At 48.4% G+C, this 16,880-nt stretch overlaps 2 protein-coding genes across 2 annotated transcripts; one reads left to right on the top strand and one right to left on the bottom strand.

The window, feature by feature from the left end:
- Positions 1-202: 202 nt before the first annotated feature.
- On the bottom strand, positions 203-765 carry EI90DRAFT_3289840 (uncharacterized protein). Its single transcript, XM_039067191.1, has 3 exons — positions 754-765; positions 549-677; positions 203-491 (listed from the first exon to the last, which is right to left on the bottom strand). Exons 2-3 carry the CDS (start codon positions 667-669, stop codon positions 223-225), a joined length of 390 nt encoding a protein of 129 aa, XP_038915490.1. The 5' UTR covers positions 670-677; positions 754-765; the 3' UTR covers positions 203-222.
- A 2,444-nt stretch (positions 766-3,209) lies between these two features.
- EI90DRAFT_3289839 (uncharacterized protein) lies at positions 3,210-3,723 on the top strand (the record flags this gene model as incomplete). Its single annotated transcript, XM_039067190.1, has 2 exons — positions 3,210-3,238; positions 3,360-3,723. 2 exons carry the CDS (start codon positions 3,210-3,212, stop codon positions 3,637-3,639), a joined length of 309 nt encoding a protein of 102 aa, XP_038915489.1. The 3' UTR covers positions 3,640-3,723.
- Positions 3,724-16,880: the final 13,157 nt, after the last annotated feature.

Genomic DNA, 16,880 nt, shown 5'->3' with positions numbered 1-16,880 from the left:
GAACATCATCTCTCCCCCATCACCCCAGTGTCTCCACTGAGTGCTCTATACCAACAACTGGGAAGTTCCTTCATTGCCAGGAGTAAGTTGAGTGTTTCCACCAACTTTGGACCTTGTGTCCACTTATGCATGGGCAGCCTCCATTCACTCTGGCTGGGGTATAAAGTACATGCATTCTGTAGAATGACAATTATCCATGGATGTGGATTTATGTATCATCAATTAGTCCAAAGTCCCCACTTCACACACAATTGACTGGCACAAGTACTGAGGATTCCATGTCCAGTTGCCACGAGCAACTATGCACCACTGGCCAGAACCCTGGATCTCGCTGCATGTTCCATTTACTCCCAGCAGTGTTTCCTCAGGGAAAACTAAGTTCCATGCAGTATTGCTAATCTCAACATCACTTTCACAAACATTGAACCGCATGTGTTCCCCAACTTGGAAGTGGCCATTGACACCTGTCAATACAGCAGTTGCACAACCATCTGTGGAGAAACCAATGCTCATCAAGAGCAAAACTTTTATTTTTCATTTTGGCTCACCAGTGGAATTGACTGCAGCTCCTTGAGAATAATAGGTTCCAATAGAAATTGTGCCAATAGTGAAATCAGCTGTGGAAATTGGGAGAAAAGCAATTGGGGTGAAGAAATTCCAGAATCGCATTGTGTCTGCTGTTGCAGGCAGGTAGCAAGCATGGCTTGGGTAAGTATGTGTGCCTTGGTCAGTGGTTTGGGAGGACATGCTGACCTCAGTCTTTAGTGTATGCAGCAAGGAGGAAGGAAGAGCACAATCTCAGGAGGCTATATAGGCGATTCCAGCACATTCAATGACATCTGAAAAGTAATATTCCCAGAAAATTACAACATTATGGTCATTATTGCGATCACAGCTGACAGTGTGTTTTTTCAGGGACTAAATAGCAATCTGCAACCCAAGTGCAACTGTTTCACTTGATGGGTTGCTGATTGTCTGGTTGACTCAATTGTGTGGAAAGGGCCCAAACTCTATTGATTGTAAATTGATGGCATACAACGGTGTTGTGAGAAAATGGCAGTTGAAAAGTGAAAGGGGTGTGAACCCTTTCGTAAAAATTAATGGATAGATATTTGGAATATTTATAAAAGAAGCACCTGTCAATATGCAGAATAAGCGCCATATTGCCGTTCTGTGCTCCCTGTTGATGAAATATTGATGATGACTGCAGTGCTGATGGACCCAGCTCTCTGGCACATGTCAAGCCGCTCGGCTCTGCACCACCATCACTCACTGGGAGGAAAGAATCCATGAGGAAAACATCAATCAAAAAATGCCGGCTCTGTCGACCAAGGGGACTAAAGCTCGGGCGGCGCCAGGGCGAGACTCGCGCCGATCTCGAGCCCAGGGCCGTCGACCAAGAGCGTCCAGTCACCCAAGGGCGGCTGGATTTCATTGTGTAGATCTGCACGATCTAGGACAGTTGTTTGGAATTTCCACACGGTCTACGCGCCGCAGGCTTGGTGTCCCACAAAAGACTCGCAGAGTCACACACAGAGGAAGAGTCCTCACTTTCCAATCCCCCCCTGACGAGGGCGCTGCCCTAACAGACAACCGTGCAAACATCGTGCCCCCCCAGTTACCCCGCCCCAAAAGGCATCCCCCGCAAACTCCGCACACATGACCTGGAAGACCAGACGCTCGGAGTACCGACCATCACAGACATAACCGCCATAAACAAGACGAGGGAAAGGACCAACACCCCCAACAGGGCACAAGCTGCGCAAAAGGAACACGCCACGCAAGATCAATGCCCCCCTGCCCGCCCGAAACGACAGGCACCTGTTGGAGATGCAGCGAATACTTAGGCGCTTAGAGGGGCCTTCGGCCACTATGGGTTGAAGGTGGTGCGTCCAACAATGCTTTTTCCCTCTCGCGCTTCATCGCTCAATCACCCCCACTCGCCTTGCTTGGCGACAACCCCACACCCTATATGTCTGGGCCTCAACGCCCTAATGCGAATACCGCACGCGTTGTTTGTTCCACACCCCCCCCGCCTGTGAACTTGAATCACTCTAATTGATCGCCATGACCCTTATTGACAACTTACGCACGACAGCTTATAATCTAGCCACCACCACAGCACCAACACCAGACCCCACACGCACGATGTAACCCACACCGTGCACCGAGTAAATATATTGACTGACCAACTGACCAAGCTAGAACAACGCAACCTAGCTCCTATCCAGAGCCGCAACTGAACCGAGCCACGCCAAACCCGCCAAACCACATCTACCCAAGGGGGGTCATTTTGGGAAATGCCGAACCCGAGGTTAGGGAGGGAGGGTCAGCTCGAGGGTGCAAAAACACATTTTGGAAGGTCAAAAATTTCAATTCAAATATGATATAACTAGACTACAAGGAGCGTCAATTTCACCTCCGCCATTTTATTTCCGTGCACGTTTAGTGTTGCGTTGCTCATTGTGGGATCCGCAGGTGGTATGTAAGTGCCGAGGCCTTGACACGACCTATGGTGTTTATGAGTCATGGTTGCATGTCGATACATTGGACTCACCCAAATCCGGCCTTAGTGCACTGAACCACGGTTGAGCCGTCCTCAATCTCCGCTGGTGTGACTTGGGAAGTACAACACATATGGAGCCCGGTGGATTATTCGGGGGCAAAACATATCCGACGGCCACTGGCATATGTCATGGATGCGCTGGCTACATCGGGTGTGTTCAGTATTGCGGGTGCGATAATCGGACCTCACGGGAGTGTGGGAGAAGCTGGGAGGGGGTCGCAGATTGTGTCCGGATTGCAATCGCTGTTGTTGCTGATGGCATCTGGATCAGATGGGATAGTTAGGCATGGAATTTATCGGAGGCAATCTAAGATATACTGTATGGATGGATGGATTCATTTTAGAGTACGTAACCGTGCCTATCGGCATATGCCGTACTATAGTGACTCGGGTGAAAAAAGTTTGGAGAACATAAGATGTGAAGAAAGGAATTTGTTTGACCTGGGAAGTATGAGACATCGAGTAATCAATGGTGTGAAGGAGAATAAAGTGAGATGAAGCAATAACACATAAAGGGGCATGCGACCCCTGCACTGAGATTGAACAACGGGTGAGGGAGAATGGAGGTTGGATAGAGAAAAGGACACGCGACCCCCAGTGTTGGGGTCGCATGTTTTGCTGCTGTGTGCCTATGGTTAAGTCAATGTTTGAGTGCGCGGTTCTTGCGGGTGGGTGAGTTGGAGGGTGCTTTCACGGGTTTATGTCACGGTACTAGGCTGGTGAATGTTCCAGTGGCGATGGGTGTTGGTGGCATCTTGCTCATGCTTGTTGAATAAAGGCATGTGGCAGATAGGCCTTTGGTAGAAGGGGTAGTGGAGAGAAATGAAAGTGTTGGGGTGACGGCAGGACTTGAACCTGCATTCCTTGCAGTCAACTTTTTGTTGGCATATGGGGCTATCATTGGCGCTACCACTATCGCGCCTCGTCACAAAGAAGTAGTGGAGAGAAAGATGAATCGGAAGGGTGTTGGGGTGATGGCAGGACTTGAACCTGCACTCCTCCGGCCTGCCCATGGACTTATGGAGGCTACCATTGGCACTACCACTATTGCACCTCACCATCCCAAAAGGTAGTGGAGAAGAGAAAAAGAAGGAAGGGTTGGGGTGACGGTGGGACTTGAACCCACAGTCCTCTGGCCAGTCCCATCTGGGCTTACGGAGGTCACCATTGGCGTTGCCACTATCGCGCTTGTCATCCCAAAAAGGTAGTGGTGAGAAGAAAAAGGAAGGGTTGGCTTGACAGCGGGACATGCACCCGCGCTCTTGCATCTCTCCAGCCAGTGTGGCTCTGGGCTTACGGGGTTGCGGCTGATTGGCATTACCATAGTGGCCACGTCATCCTCCCTTCAGATGTTAGAGGCCTAATTAGTTTTAAACAGGGGCACTGCATGAAGGTTTAGGCCCATGCCGGGTGTTCGCTGTGGTAGCAGAACTCCCCCTCAACTGACATCCATCGTCGAGGCCCAAGATATACTGTACCCACGCGACCAACTACCAGTCACGTGTCACGCTGGGGTGGTGGTTCAGCAGCCTATGTCACGCAAATTCCTTGCTGGCGCTTGGTGGCTATGCAAATATATTTCAAATTTCCTTTTAAAGTAACATGTATATTAGAAACGAAAAATCTCCATCTCCTCATCCAAATTGCATGCCTGCCTGACCCACTTTCCATGGCTGAGATCGCAGTTCTGGGAGCTAGAGGAAGGGAGCAAGATGATATCAGTAAGGGTGTTGGACTCAGCTTCCTCAGCACAAGTCTGGCACCCTTGTAGGCCACTGTTGTCATATCCATTCCCAGCCATCAACTTCCGGTTCCTCCGTTCCCTCCGGTCTAACTCCACTCCTCCCTCACCAACCTCGGAGCTCCCGTATTCCGCGATCCCCTCGGTACCCCTCGATGGTCACCACCCCCTCATTTCAATTTATTACCTACGCCTCCCTAAGTACGGAGCCCCGAAGACTTCCGGACAGCTCCGACGTCCGCTAGCGCACTCCTGCCTCCGCTGGGCAATACACTCGCCTGCCCTGCAGAGCCCACCTTCGGGCCTATCCCTCCTTTCCATTTCTGGGTTATCACCTGCCTTTCCGCTAACCCCGTTAGCTCCGCTCCGTTCGGCTCCGCCAATCGCGGACCCGTCTTCGCTGTAACCATATATATGTCCCACTTGTACATAGGTTACACCCCAGTAATAAAATCAACTAGAGTTACCCCCCTTCAGTTCTGATTGCCAGTCAGTAAGTTAGGGCACGGACGTGTCACTAGGCACAGCGCTCTTGGCAGAAGTCGCTGAGGCCAAAGCCCTCCGCTATGGAGACACTCCTTTGTCTCGAATCTGGTCTCTGACAACTGTCAGCTTCTTCTTCAAACCCACCAGGCACATTCCCAGCTACATGCTCAACAACCTCATGTACCATCACATCAACATCATCATACAGAGTATTTGTCAACTCTTCCCCCTGTACAGTAGAGTTGGAATCTGGGAAATGTCGCCTTCAGCATGGGGCCGCTTTCGTGGTGCTGTGATTGCTCTTGCAAGGTCGGGATTGGTCTGGTGAAGTGTATCAAGGGCTAAGTGTAGTGGGTGGCTGGTTAGGCTGGAATGGGAAAGGTTAAAATCACCTGAACAACATAGTTCAAAGGCCTACTTATGTTTCATTAGCACCGGTGCAGCAATCATAATGTCATTCCTCACTTTCTGAATTCTATCCTGCTGATTCATAACATGGAAAGCGTGAACCAAGGTTTCAGGAACACAGTCCCTTAGTACACCAAGCCTGGTGTTAAGTTTTATATCGCAAGAGAGAACCCCATTTGTAACTGAGAGTAAACCTCCCATATAGCGGCCAACTGCTGGGATCGCTTCACGGCATGTTTCAGTGGACGCTGGATGCCAACATCACAGGGCTGCCAGATGCCCATGCATCCACCAGGAACATAGTCTAGTATGATCCAAGGGTAGTTCCCATACATCCAGACATGAAACTCGAGAGACATGTGAACCGGCCATACGTCAAGTTGCCAGATACACTCTTGTAGCGGATCAAGAGACAACTGTTCCTTCTTTGCATTGAAATAAGGAACCAGTATGTGTGATACAAATGATTTCATTGTTGTAATGTTTGCCCAGTAAGTATCATTTCCAGAGAATTCGAAAATAAAGCCAAGTTGCATGGCTTCATCATAACTTGGGGCACTCATCGAAGGTAAGCTTGCTGGAGTCTTGCCACGAAAGATAGCCTGGAATGGTAGAAGAGCCCCACTGGCAGAGATAGCCACGTTAAGAGTAAACGTGCGCTTCTCATCATGGCCAACAGTAGAAACCTGACAGGATCCCTTTTGTTCATATGTGGAGGTTGAATTCTGTTGATAGATCACTTGTGTCTGATCTGAATTCACCTGGAGAGCACTGGGGATTGCATAGTGGTGGGTGGGGTGAGCTTGGCGAAGCAGTGAGCAGTAAATTTTTTCATTGGCATCAGGGGGGGTCTTTTGCGAAGCGCAAGTGGCCCGTCGCAAGCTCCAATTCATTTCTTCTTGGAGAAACTTCCGGACCCATGTCATGCTTGCAGCAAACACACTCCCATCTTCTTTCACAACGGTTCTCAGGATGTTGGGCTGGGTATGTTGGATTTGAGCAATGATGGCACCACGGATTTGGTGGGTGTCCAATGCTGCACCAGCCTGTCAGATGCCCAAAAGTGTTCGCTTGATTGCAGCAACAGTATCTGGGTAGGATGCTTACATACATATCCCAATTTCTTCCTTAAGTTTCTAGAATACCACTAACCATTCTAGACTCACCAATATCCCCCTCTTTGTAACATTTCCTCCTGGGCAATTTTCTTTTGCAACCTTCACCAGCGTGTCATTGGACCAACATGGATGTGGCCCCATGCAATCAATCCATTTACAGACAACATCGACATGCAATGAGCGAAAGAGCCCTGGGCTTCTTAATTGACATCCCTTCACTATTTCAGTAGGACTCATGTGCCAGCTGATGGTCGCTGCCACTTTGATTATAATTGTCCAGAACACAGGCTGGAACCAGTTTGTTGCCTTAGCGAACTTGTGTGCTTTTTTGACTATAAGGCTGTATGGCATTGCTTGAGTGGTGAGTGATCTTTTGGTGCTTCTGTTCCCTCAACCATTGCTGAATATGATGCTTTGGCCATGACATCTCTGCAATTGAGAGTCGCTCACTCGAAACACTGACACTTGGGTCCACATCAAGCAAGCGCTAGACATTTCCTTCCATTAGAGTTCACAGGAATTCTGCTGAATAGACTTCACCTTTTTCTTTGTGTCCTTTCTGCCTGCTGCCAACATCGCTTGGTGACGTCGCTGTCTTTCCCATGCTAATGCTCAACTTCTCTCCAACTTCAGTCTTGCTGCCAGTTGCCCTGCTGCTCTTGCTTCTTCACATCTTTCAGTGATTTTCTCAAACTCGATCGATCTTTGCTTCACAAATTCCTCATGATTTACTCTGTGGAAGAACTGCAGCAACCCATGTCTCTTGTCCCCCTTTGGCACAGTGAAGTCCAACTTCGGTTTTTTTCCCTTTGATTCCCCAACATTGGAACCAACTGAGATCCCCACCATAGCTTGGCTAGTTTCCTGATTTATGGGGTGAGCTGGTTCTGCTACCATTGTGAGTACTGTCAAGGTCTCCATTTGGATTTTCATATGGTCCAAGATCATTGGCTGCCCAGTTTCTGCTACAGGGATTGTTGCTGCAGAGGTGGCCACCAATGATGAGAACGTCATTGGCACTGGCTCAGCTATTCCTGGGTCCGACATTGTTGGTCCAGTGATCGCTGCTGAGGTTGCGACCACTGGGGCAGCTATCACTATTGCTTCTGGGGTAGTGTCAGGGACCGACCTGGGGTCGAGAGCGTCTGGGTATATTGCCCAGGGCTGAGGGCCTGGTAGGGTGCGGCGCAGGCGTGCGTAACAATGGGCCCGAAGCAGGCAAGGGTCCCTGGCCACTTAGGCTAAAGTGGGAAGTGTGTTATTATTATTAGCAGGGGAATGTGCCTAAAGTGGGAAGTGTGAGAAGAAGGTTACTTCTCAGTTCCCACTTAGGCTGTGTTTATGTACATGCGGTTGGAGGTCACGTGGAGAGCGCCACGTCATCTATGCTGAAGGAGGGAATGAAGGAAGGTCAGTTGGGAGGTTCAAATGAGACCACCACCAAGCTGTTCCCTGGTTCTTTAGTTAGGATGGGGAAGTGTACTAGTGTTATTTATTGTAAATATAGTACCAATCCGAGTGTTTTGGCTAATTCTATTTTTATGGGTTCGTTTTAAAGTTCCTGGGAATTGACTTACAGATAAACCGAGCCCTGCGGAGCTGTTTCTTTATTGAAATTTCTTAATTTGTCTAGGTGTAATTCTGTGTAGTGTTGTTTTAATTTGGATTTAATCTTCTACTTGGTGAAGTTTCAAAGATTCTAATCAGTTAATGGATTTGGATTGTGTCTGGAGTGTCCCTTGAGTTTGTTTTATTTTTGTCTTATTTTATTGCTTGTTTTAACAGTAGCAAAATAACTGTTTTGTGTTTACACTTTGAAATCTGGAGTGTTAACCAGCTCTCCTGTTGAAATATCTACTTAATATTTCTCTCCTTTATTGCTGCCTTTTACTACAGTGGCAATCTTAACTGTATATCACTTTTTCACACTGGAGTGACAACCAGAAATGCTTGAGAAAAATAATACTCTATTTTCTTACTTCTCTGAGGGGGGCGAAAAGTCGCAGAAAGGGTCTCCCTTTTATACTCCTTGGGTCGCCTTCCTTTTTCACGCTCTACCTTCTATTTACAGGATTTATTTACAGTGTATTTTTCTCAAACTGAATAAAAAATGAAATTTTCACGCTATATGTCACGGCCATGCATTCCGGCCTGTTAGCCGCCCATCCCGATGCCACCCGAGCCCATTCCCGCTATGCGAGCGCGAGCATGAGCCCCGACCTCAGCCCTATCCTCCATGAGGACTCCCTGCTCACTTCCCCGCTTGCCCCTAGGCTCCCCTGCACCTGGCTGACTCCCCCACAGCCACACCGACCTCCCTGCCCTGAGTCCGCCTCTGGCACCGACCTAGCGTGACTCTGCGACATCGCCTACTCCGCTACGATACCATCACCGCTATCGCGGCCCTACACCCCTTCGTTTATTTATCTGTTATTGTTTGTTTTGACCCTCGGTCATTGCCGGCCGCTATGCGGCCAACCCCGCTCCTCATCCTTGTTTGCTTCCGGACCCTTCGGCCTTCGGCCCGGGTCCGCTTCCATTCATTTCTTCCTCCTATATATATCCTGTATACTACATTATAGTACTTTAGCTCTAATATCGATGTGACCATGACCCCTAAGTCCTGACCCCAACAAGGCAACCCCAGTAAGTCCGAAATGAGGGCCAAGAGACAACTAGGGGGCACAGCGCTCCTTTAGAGTCGCTGAGGCCAAATGCCCTACCCTCGGGCCTTGTCTAAGGCATCGCGGCCATCGCGGCCTATAGCGGCCCGCATCGGCGACCTTCGGTGCCGACCCCAGACCAGTGTCTAACACTATAGTTCTACTGCGCTTTTGCTGCGCTGAACTGTGGTTCTACTGTGGTCAGACTGCGCCTAGAATCCTTATTGTCCTCCCTCGCCTAAGCTATTTTAATGGTTAATTAGAACTTGGCTGCACTGCATTTGCCGCAGTTACCTATTTCAAATTCCCTATATATACCATTAAATTTGCTATGACTCGATGATTCTGAATTCAAACTTCGCATTACTATGCGTACGGCTGTGCTGAGACCTTCAGCTGATTTATTCCATTTTTATTTAGTGACATTTAGTTGAAATGAGACTGAAATGGTAAATGAGTGAATTATTCAGGTTTAAAACTGAAAGTAAAAGTTGCTAGTAGTCAAGAATTACTCAAACGAATGTGTTATAGCTCTCCACCTCATTAGAATATCGTTCCCTAAAATTCCCGCCATGGTCCGTCGTAGTTTAGTGGTTTTCGTGAATTTCGTTCATATTCCCTGATTCCCCTTTGTATTATCGCATCCTAATCCTCCATATGTATTGTTCGTTGTTATAGTAGGTCGTCCTTGAAGATATCATATTTTTATGTATTTTATTTAGGACTCTGGACCTCTTGAAGCTGTTTTCCCGCGCGTTTTCTGGTTTCTAACTTCATGTCCCTATATCTCATTCATTTCTGGATGTTTTCTCACGTTCTTGGTATCATAAATTTTCATTTATTCCCACCTTTCCAATGGTACTAAGATTGTGTCCTATTTCCTGGTATTCGTTGAGTTAGCAAAAGTTCGCGCGCACATTCGGTAATCACGTGCATCATTCCCATAGTCGTTCGTATGCGGGCGCCGTTTCCGTTTAATTGTTCGGGATTTATGATATGCACGGGTTTTTATTTCTTTCATATGGGCTTCTGTGATTTATTTCAGATTTTTCCCTCATGATCTAAGGTTGTTTTGCACTTTCCGTGCTTTGTTTTGACCGGGCTCTTCCTTATTTGGATGGAAATTGGTCTTCGCAATCTGCCGAAGTGTGGATCTCGGTTCTGACAGCCGGTTCCCTTTGCATTGCCACCCTCATGTGTCATTAAACATGATGCGGATTTCTATATTCCCATCATGGGTATAACTTCACAACGGCTGGACCGTTTGGGCTGAAAATTTGCATAACTATAGTTCCCTATTTTTCATAATTTCCGTGTAAATTTCGTTGTATGTTTTATTTATGGATCCTATGCAAACATCGTCTTTTCCCTGAGCTCGGACTTTTGATGTCTGTTAGAACGGGCAGATGCGGACGACTCCGGAGTGGAATCGGAGACTTAGCGTGGAGGGACCTTGGCCTCAGCGACTCAAGCGGAGCGCTGTGCCATTGCTGTTTGTCCATTTGGTCCTTAATTTCACAGTAGGTGAGCAGGAAGTCTCTAGGGGGCATTTCAGGTCGATTTCGGACTAAACCAAAATGAGTATGTACAAGCACCGATATATATAATGGAAGGGGCAAAAGCACAAGGAAAACAAAGGGTAACCGAATCGGAATGAAGACGTCCGAAGGGGAACAAAGGGTAGAGGGAGCGGAGCGGTACCGAAGGTCATAAGGCAGGACCTGTGATACGTCCGAAAGGAGGTAGGGAAGGCGAGGCCCAGAGGGGCAGGAGGATGAGGGGAAGTGGGGATGATGACTAACTGGCTAGAATAGAAAGAAGCAGTAGTCCAAATAGGGATGAAGGGAAAACGCGAGAAATACATTACAGGCGGCGAGAGTGCCGAAGGCGATCCACGAAGCTCGGGGGTTGCGGAGCTTACAGAGGTTATGGAGGCGGGGTTGAAAGTCCGAGGGATATTGGCAATGGTGTTTACGTAGTATGAGGTCACCAATGCAATGGACTAAGACCGAGGTGGAGTCAAAGTCCGAGGTAGGGACTATGACGGAGGCTCGGAGTAAGGTACGAGCGGTGTCCGAGTGCGAAGTACGGAACAGCGGTGGAAGGTCGTAACTTGGCGGAAGGGTGGCGGAGGAGTAACAGAGGGAGGAGAGAGGGGAAAGGTAAGGAAGAAGGAGTGGCGGAAAGGAGAGTAGTCAGGTCTGAAGGTGAGTATCGGAGCGGACGGGGGAAGCGTAGGAGGATGACGGGAGGGTGGAGGTGTTGTGAAGGGGGAGCGGAGTAGTAGGAGGGTGGCGAGAGGGGCGGTGTTCGGTCCGAGATGAGTATCGGAGCGGATGGAGATAGGGTCGAAGAGGTAAGGAGGAGGTGTGTTGCCAGGACCGAGGGTGAGTATCGGAATGGCAGCGGTAGGTTATGACTCCGGAGGTGAAGAGGGTGGAGGTCCGGAAGTCGGGTCGGGGTCGGGTATGCACGGATATGACAATGTCGCTATTCCCGTTATTGGATATCTCTTTAATGCATGATCCTTTTATTATGAAAATTTGGTGGATTAAGATTAGATCCCTTCCTTTCTAATGGGCTGTCAAGCTCGTCTCGGTCGTTACTGGTTAGTCTTCACGCTTGCTTTTTAAATGTTGTCCTCGTTTTGCAGGAGTTTTAGTCATATCCCCGTCATTTATGGGTAGTTTTCCCTGTAATTACTTTCATTGGGTCCGTTTGGGGGACATCTACATTTCCTATTATAAACACGACTTTGAATTTTGCATTAGTTCCTGAGGAATCCTTATTCCATGGTACTTCCATCCTTGGCTATGTGTGTGGACATGGGAAAGTAGTTTCCGTGGAGGTTCTCTGATTGTTTTTATAGTCAAATCTTGGTCGATTGTCCTAATTCTTTGTTTAATATTTGCTATAAATCCCTGAGAATTCCGTCTTGTTGATGCTAAGCTTGAAGTATTTTTGCTAATTTTCTTTCTTTCAATTTATCGTGTATAGTCATAGTAATTTGTAAAAATTTGTAAAAATTCATTAAAATTCAGGTCCTTCTACTTTCTCATATCTACTTGTCGTATGAGGTTTTGTGATTTATCTGGCATATTTCCATAATGGGTTTCCATAGTGTGACCGTTATTTCTCCTACAACGTGCACAGCTGTGTCTGCCTGGGTATCTCCGTAAGAGGTCTCAGGGGTGTCCGGTGTGTAGGGCGTCACCTGGTGTGTCCGGGTCCGGGCATGTTGCGCAGTCTGGTTAATGGTACATCAAGCAAGGAAGTCGTCTGTGTAGTAGAAAAGGAAAGAAGGAGAAAGAAGAAGAAAGAAGAAGGAAGAAGAAGGGAAAGGAAGAAGGAGAGAAGGGAGGAGGGAGGATGGGGGCAGCAGGTGAGGGTAGTGGAATCGGGTGGAGTCGGACCAGGTGGAGTGGGGTCAGGCGGGTGTGCCCTGACAGGTAGGGTTCGTCTAATAATATGTTGGTGAGTTCTTCTTTTATGTATCTGCTTAGGTTAGCTGCTTATGTGTGGTCACTCATTTGGGATAAAATGGTGCATCAATGCATTGAGAGCAAAGAAGCCGCACAAAGTGGCATTGTTTTGGTAAGCGACTGGCAGCCATGCAACCTGAAATGGAGGTGCTGATCGGTTTAATTCCAAATAGGATGTGCTGAGCCACCATTGAAAAATGTTAATTGCCTCTGTGGCTGCAACTGATGGTCCATCAACTCCATGTAAGGAGTCCACAGGCAAATGGTTGCTTCTGTGGTAGAGATCAGGAATGCAACCCAATGATTATTGTTGATGTGAGTGATTCCACCGAACTGAGGTATTGTCCCAGATGAGAGCTCAGAGCCAAATCCGCGGAGAGCTTTGCAGTTACAATCATGCATATACCTTTCATGGCCATTCCCATCTGGTTGTGTTGCACATCCAGTCAGGTACTGGACATCAATGGGGCTCAAGAGCCTAGCTGTTACAAAAATGGGGCTGGAGGTGCCCATTTTCGTCTGTTCGAGGCGCAGGGAAAAGGAAAGAGGAAGGAAGGTGGTTCATTAGGGTTTACAGATGGTTTCACAGATGGTTTAACATGTAGTTTAACAGGTAGTGTGGCAGCGGGTTTTTCGTTGATTATTGATTGGATAAACTCAATTACTATACAAATCATGTGATACAGAACCCATAAGAGTCTAAAATGGGAAATTCCCATTTCCATAACACTAGCACTTAATCCATGGGCCTCCAAATCCCTTTTGAGAAGTTCTACATGGTACAAGATGTCAGTGGTTACCAGACAGGACAAGGTGAGATGATGTATCAGTCCTCCAATGGAACCCAGAATTGATTTTGAGAACCCAAGGATTTTGGTGTTCCACTCACATGACAGGAGCCGCTTTTGGGCTGCCTTGATGGTGATGCGGTGAGTAGGGTAACAGCTTGCCAGTTTCTCAACTTGTGTCTCTGACTCTTTCCACATCTTCTGGATATTTTGTATCTGAAATAGGACTTCCCAGATTCGGATGATGCTGATAGGGACATAATATATGCCTATTTTTACTGAGCAAGGAGGGTGGTCATCATCGGGATCATATTCAGAAATGATTTTCTGTATGATGTGGTGGGATGGGCAGGAAATTTGTTTGGAGCGACAGGAGCTTAAACTGGAGAAACTGTCAGAGACTGGATTTTGTCAGAGGCTGGGATATTGTCGGTGTCGGAGATTGTGGCAGAGGTCTGTTGGAGCGCGCACACGCGGATATGCGGGCGGAACTATGCAGCGCGTCCGGAAGCGCTGTTCAAGGTTAGCAGAGTGGGATCGCGGCCTCAGCGACTCAGGTGGAGTGCTGTGCCCTGAGCTTGACGTTTGGGGGAGATCCCGTATTTACGGATTGACACTCACAGCGGACTTCAAACAAGACTTGCGGGCGGAGCGGACCTGTAGGAGGAGCGCGGACTCCGCGAGCACAGACTCAGGGGGGGGGGAAGCCCCCTTTGCAGAAGGAGAGACTCAGACCAGACAGGGGGGGTACTCTAGTTGATTTCAGACTGGGGTCCCCGAAAGTATTTACAAGGTATATAAATAGGCAAGAGGGAATATAGAAAGGCCGGTCAGTCCGGCACGGTCCGACGCGGAGATAAGCGGGAATTGTCAAACTAAATAAGGACAAGAGCCCGGGAACTGGAAATGAGGAACAGATCAATAAACAATAAGTGGCAAGGGTTATTGATGAATAACTGAATGAGATCAATAACCTAGTGCCAATAAAGAGGGGATCAAATGCCGATATTGGCAGGGAAGCAAACAATAAATGGCACTCGGCAAGGAATGAATGATAAGCTGCCAAGTGACAAATGGCCAGAGGAAAAGCGGAGGTCAGCGCGCGGCGCCGATACAAGTCCGCAAATAAGCGGGGTCGGTGCGGTGCCGACACAAGTCCGCGAACAGAGGTTGATCTGCCAGCACTGTCACACAAGGACAGCATGAAGGCCAACAGAGGTACAGAGGGGAGTGGGAGTGTTGACCTGACCAGAGGTGTCAAGGGCAACCAGAAGTGGCCAGAAGGTGCAGAGATGGGCAGAGGGTGCGGAGTGGGCAGAGGGTGCGGAGTGGACGGAAGCGGGGCATGGCTGTGACCACATAGCGGGAAGCGATGAGTGTGGTTCAGATGGAGACAAGGCAGGCGTGACTGAATGCCGGGAGCGCCAAGGGCTCAGGAACTGGAGGTAAGGTCGGAATACCGGCAGGGTCTAGGTTCTGATTCTTGGCCAAGTCTCACGCAGTAAGGCAGGGGGCCAGACATGGGGTTGGGGGCTGGTTAGGATGGGTTTCGGGTCGGCGGATTCGCCTATCGGCATTGGTTCGCCGCTGACGGAGCCCCGGGATTTGTCAGTCATGACAGTCTCGGTGATGGACAGGGTGTGTCTGGGGAAGTAGGGCCCAATAATTGCATTTGGGATACCACTGTACAGGACAGGCTCATCTGTATAAGAGCAGATGCGTCGTGCAAGAGCAAAACTGTCCATCTTTGAAAGCCAGGTGCAGAGAAATTTTTTGGAGGAGCAGCAAACATGTTTTCAAATTTATTACATTTATTCTGGCCACTAAATGTGACTATCGGCACACTGCGCTTTCCTTTTGGGTCATGCCTCCATGGTTGTGGTCATGCCCACTGGTTGGGTTGTCACGCATCCAAACGAGCTCGTGGTTCATCACCTGGCAGAAATTTTGTGTCACACTTGGGACACACTGGTAGTTGGTCATGTGGGTACAGCAGTGTGAGACATACTGAAGAGAAAGTTGGGAGCTGTGGGCCTCCAAGATGTCCAACCTTGTTGTTACAAGTTTCCATCTCCTGGTTTCTGCTTGGTTGGTTGGGGAGGTGTGAAGCAATTGAGCTGAGATAAGGGTGATGGAGGTAGTGATGATACTTGGCATCCTATAGTGCACTCCTGGGCATTGGGCTCTGGTATATTGAGTCCTCAGCGAGGGAGGGATTAACTGGAGTAGGTGGGGAGACAGCTGAATGGATGGGTTCTTTTTCTTGAAAAATGATTCCATTAATGTGGCTTGCACAGAAGATTTAGCCTTATTTCTCTTTTCTTTCTGGGCTTCATGGCACCGTGTCTTCCCTACATGGTTCACCATATTTGATGACCCACCTAACCTAAAATTATGTTTTCTCTGCACTCAGGACATACTATTGGACAGAAAACTTCTCATAGGTCTAAAAGTAGAAATGTTATTCCGCAAATGCCTTTGGATATACTTTTTTCTGTGTGCATCCATGCTTTTCAGCAGGGGGTACTCCCAAGTGCAGGAAGCGCGTTGGATTGACTATATTTGGAAAGCGGCAATTTCCGAATGAATTAAATAGGGAGGGAGGGTCCTTCCAAAGTCACCAAAACCTGAAAACAGAGATTGGGTAGGTGTCAGAGATGGGACGGATTTCTGTCTGAGTCAGGGTCAGAGGTACTGGCAGAGGTCTGTTGGAGCATGCATGGTGGATGTGCAGGCGGAAATATGTGGCATGTCCAGAAGCGCTGTTCAGGGTTAGCAGAGTGGGATCGCAGCCTCAGCGACCCAAGGGGAGCACTGTGCCCTGAGCTTGATGTCTGGGGGAGACCCCTTATTTACAGATTGGCACTTACAGCAGACTTCAAACAAGACTTGTGGGTGGAGCGGGCCTGTAGGAGGAGTGCAGACTCCATGAGCATGGACTCAGAGGGGGGGAAGTGTTAGAGACTGGATGTGAGATGAAGGAAATGTCTCCGTGGCGGAGGGCTTTGGCCTCAGCGACTCAGACCAGGAGCACTGTACCTAGTTACATGTCCATGCCCTAATTTACTTACTGGCAGAGAGAACTAGAAGGGGGGATAACTCTAGTCGATTTTATCACTAGGGTGTAACCTATCTACAAGTTATGTATATATAGTTACAGCAAGGGTGGGCCCATGAATGATGGGACCAAGCAGAGCGGAGCTAATGGAGTTAAACGTTAGCTGACTGAATACTACCGACGAGTCAGGTTATGGGGTTAGTGGAATGGCAGGCTATAACCAGAAACGGAAAGGAGGGATAGGCCTGAAGGTAGACTTGCAGGGCAAGCAAGTGAATTGCCCAGTGGGGGTGGGAGTGTCCTAGCGGACATCAGAGCTGTCCGGAGGCCTTCAGGGTTCTGTACTTAGGGAGGCATAGGTAATATATTGAATTGAAGGGGTGGTGACCATTGAGGGAGTCGGAGGTGACTGCAGAATATGGAGGCTCTGAGGTTAGTGATGAAGGAGCAGAGGTAGTCCAGAAGGATTGGAGGTGGTGGAAGTCAATGGCCATAGATGGATATGTGATTTCAGACTGATGTCCCCAAAAGTATTTACAGGATATAAATAGGCAGGAGGAAAATGTCAGA

Source organism: Cantharellus anzutake (assembly GCF_015039405.1).
Source record: "Cantharellus anzutake strain C23 chromosome Unknown EI90scaffold_27, whole genome shotgun sequence".
Taxonomy (NCBI): domain Eukaryota; kingdom Fungi; phylum Basidiomycota; class Agaricomycetes; order Cantharellales; family Hydnaceae; genus Cantharellus; species Cantharellus anzutake.
The sequence above is the reverse complement of the archived record's forward strand: the minus strand, read 5'-3'. Positions and strand labels throughout refer to the sequence as shown.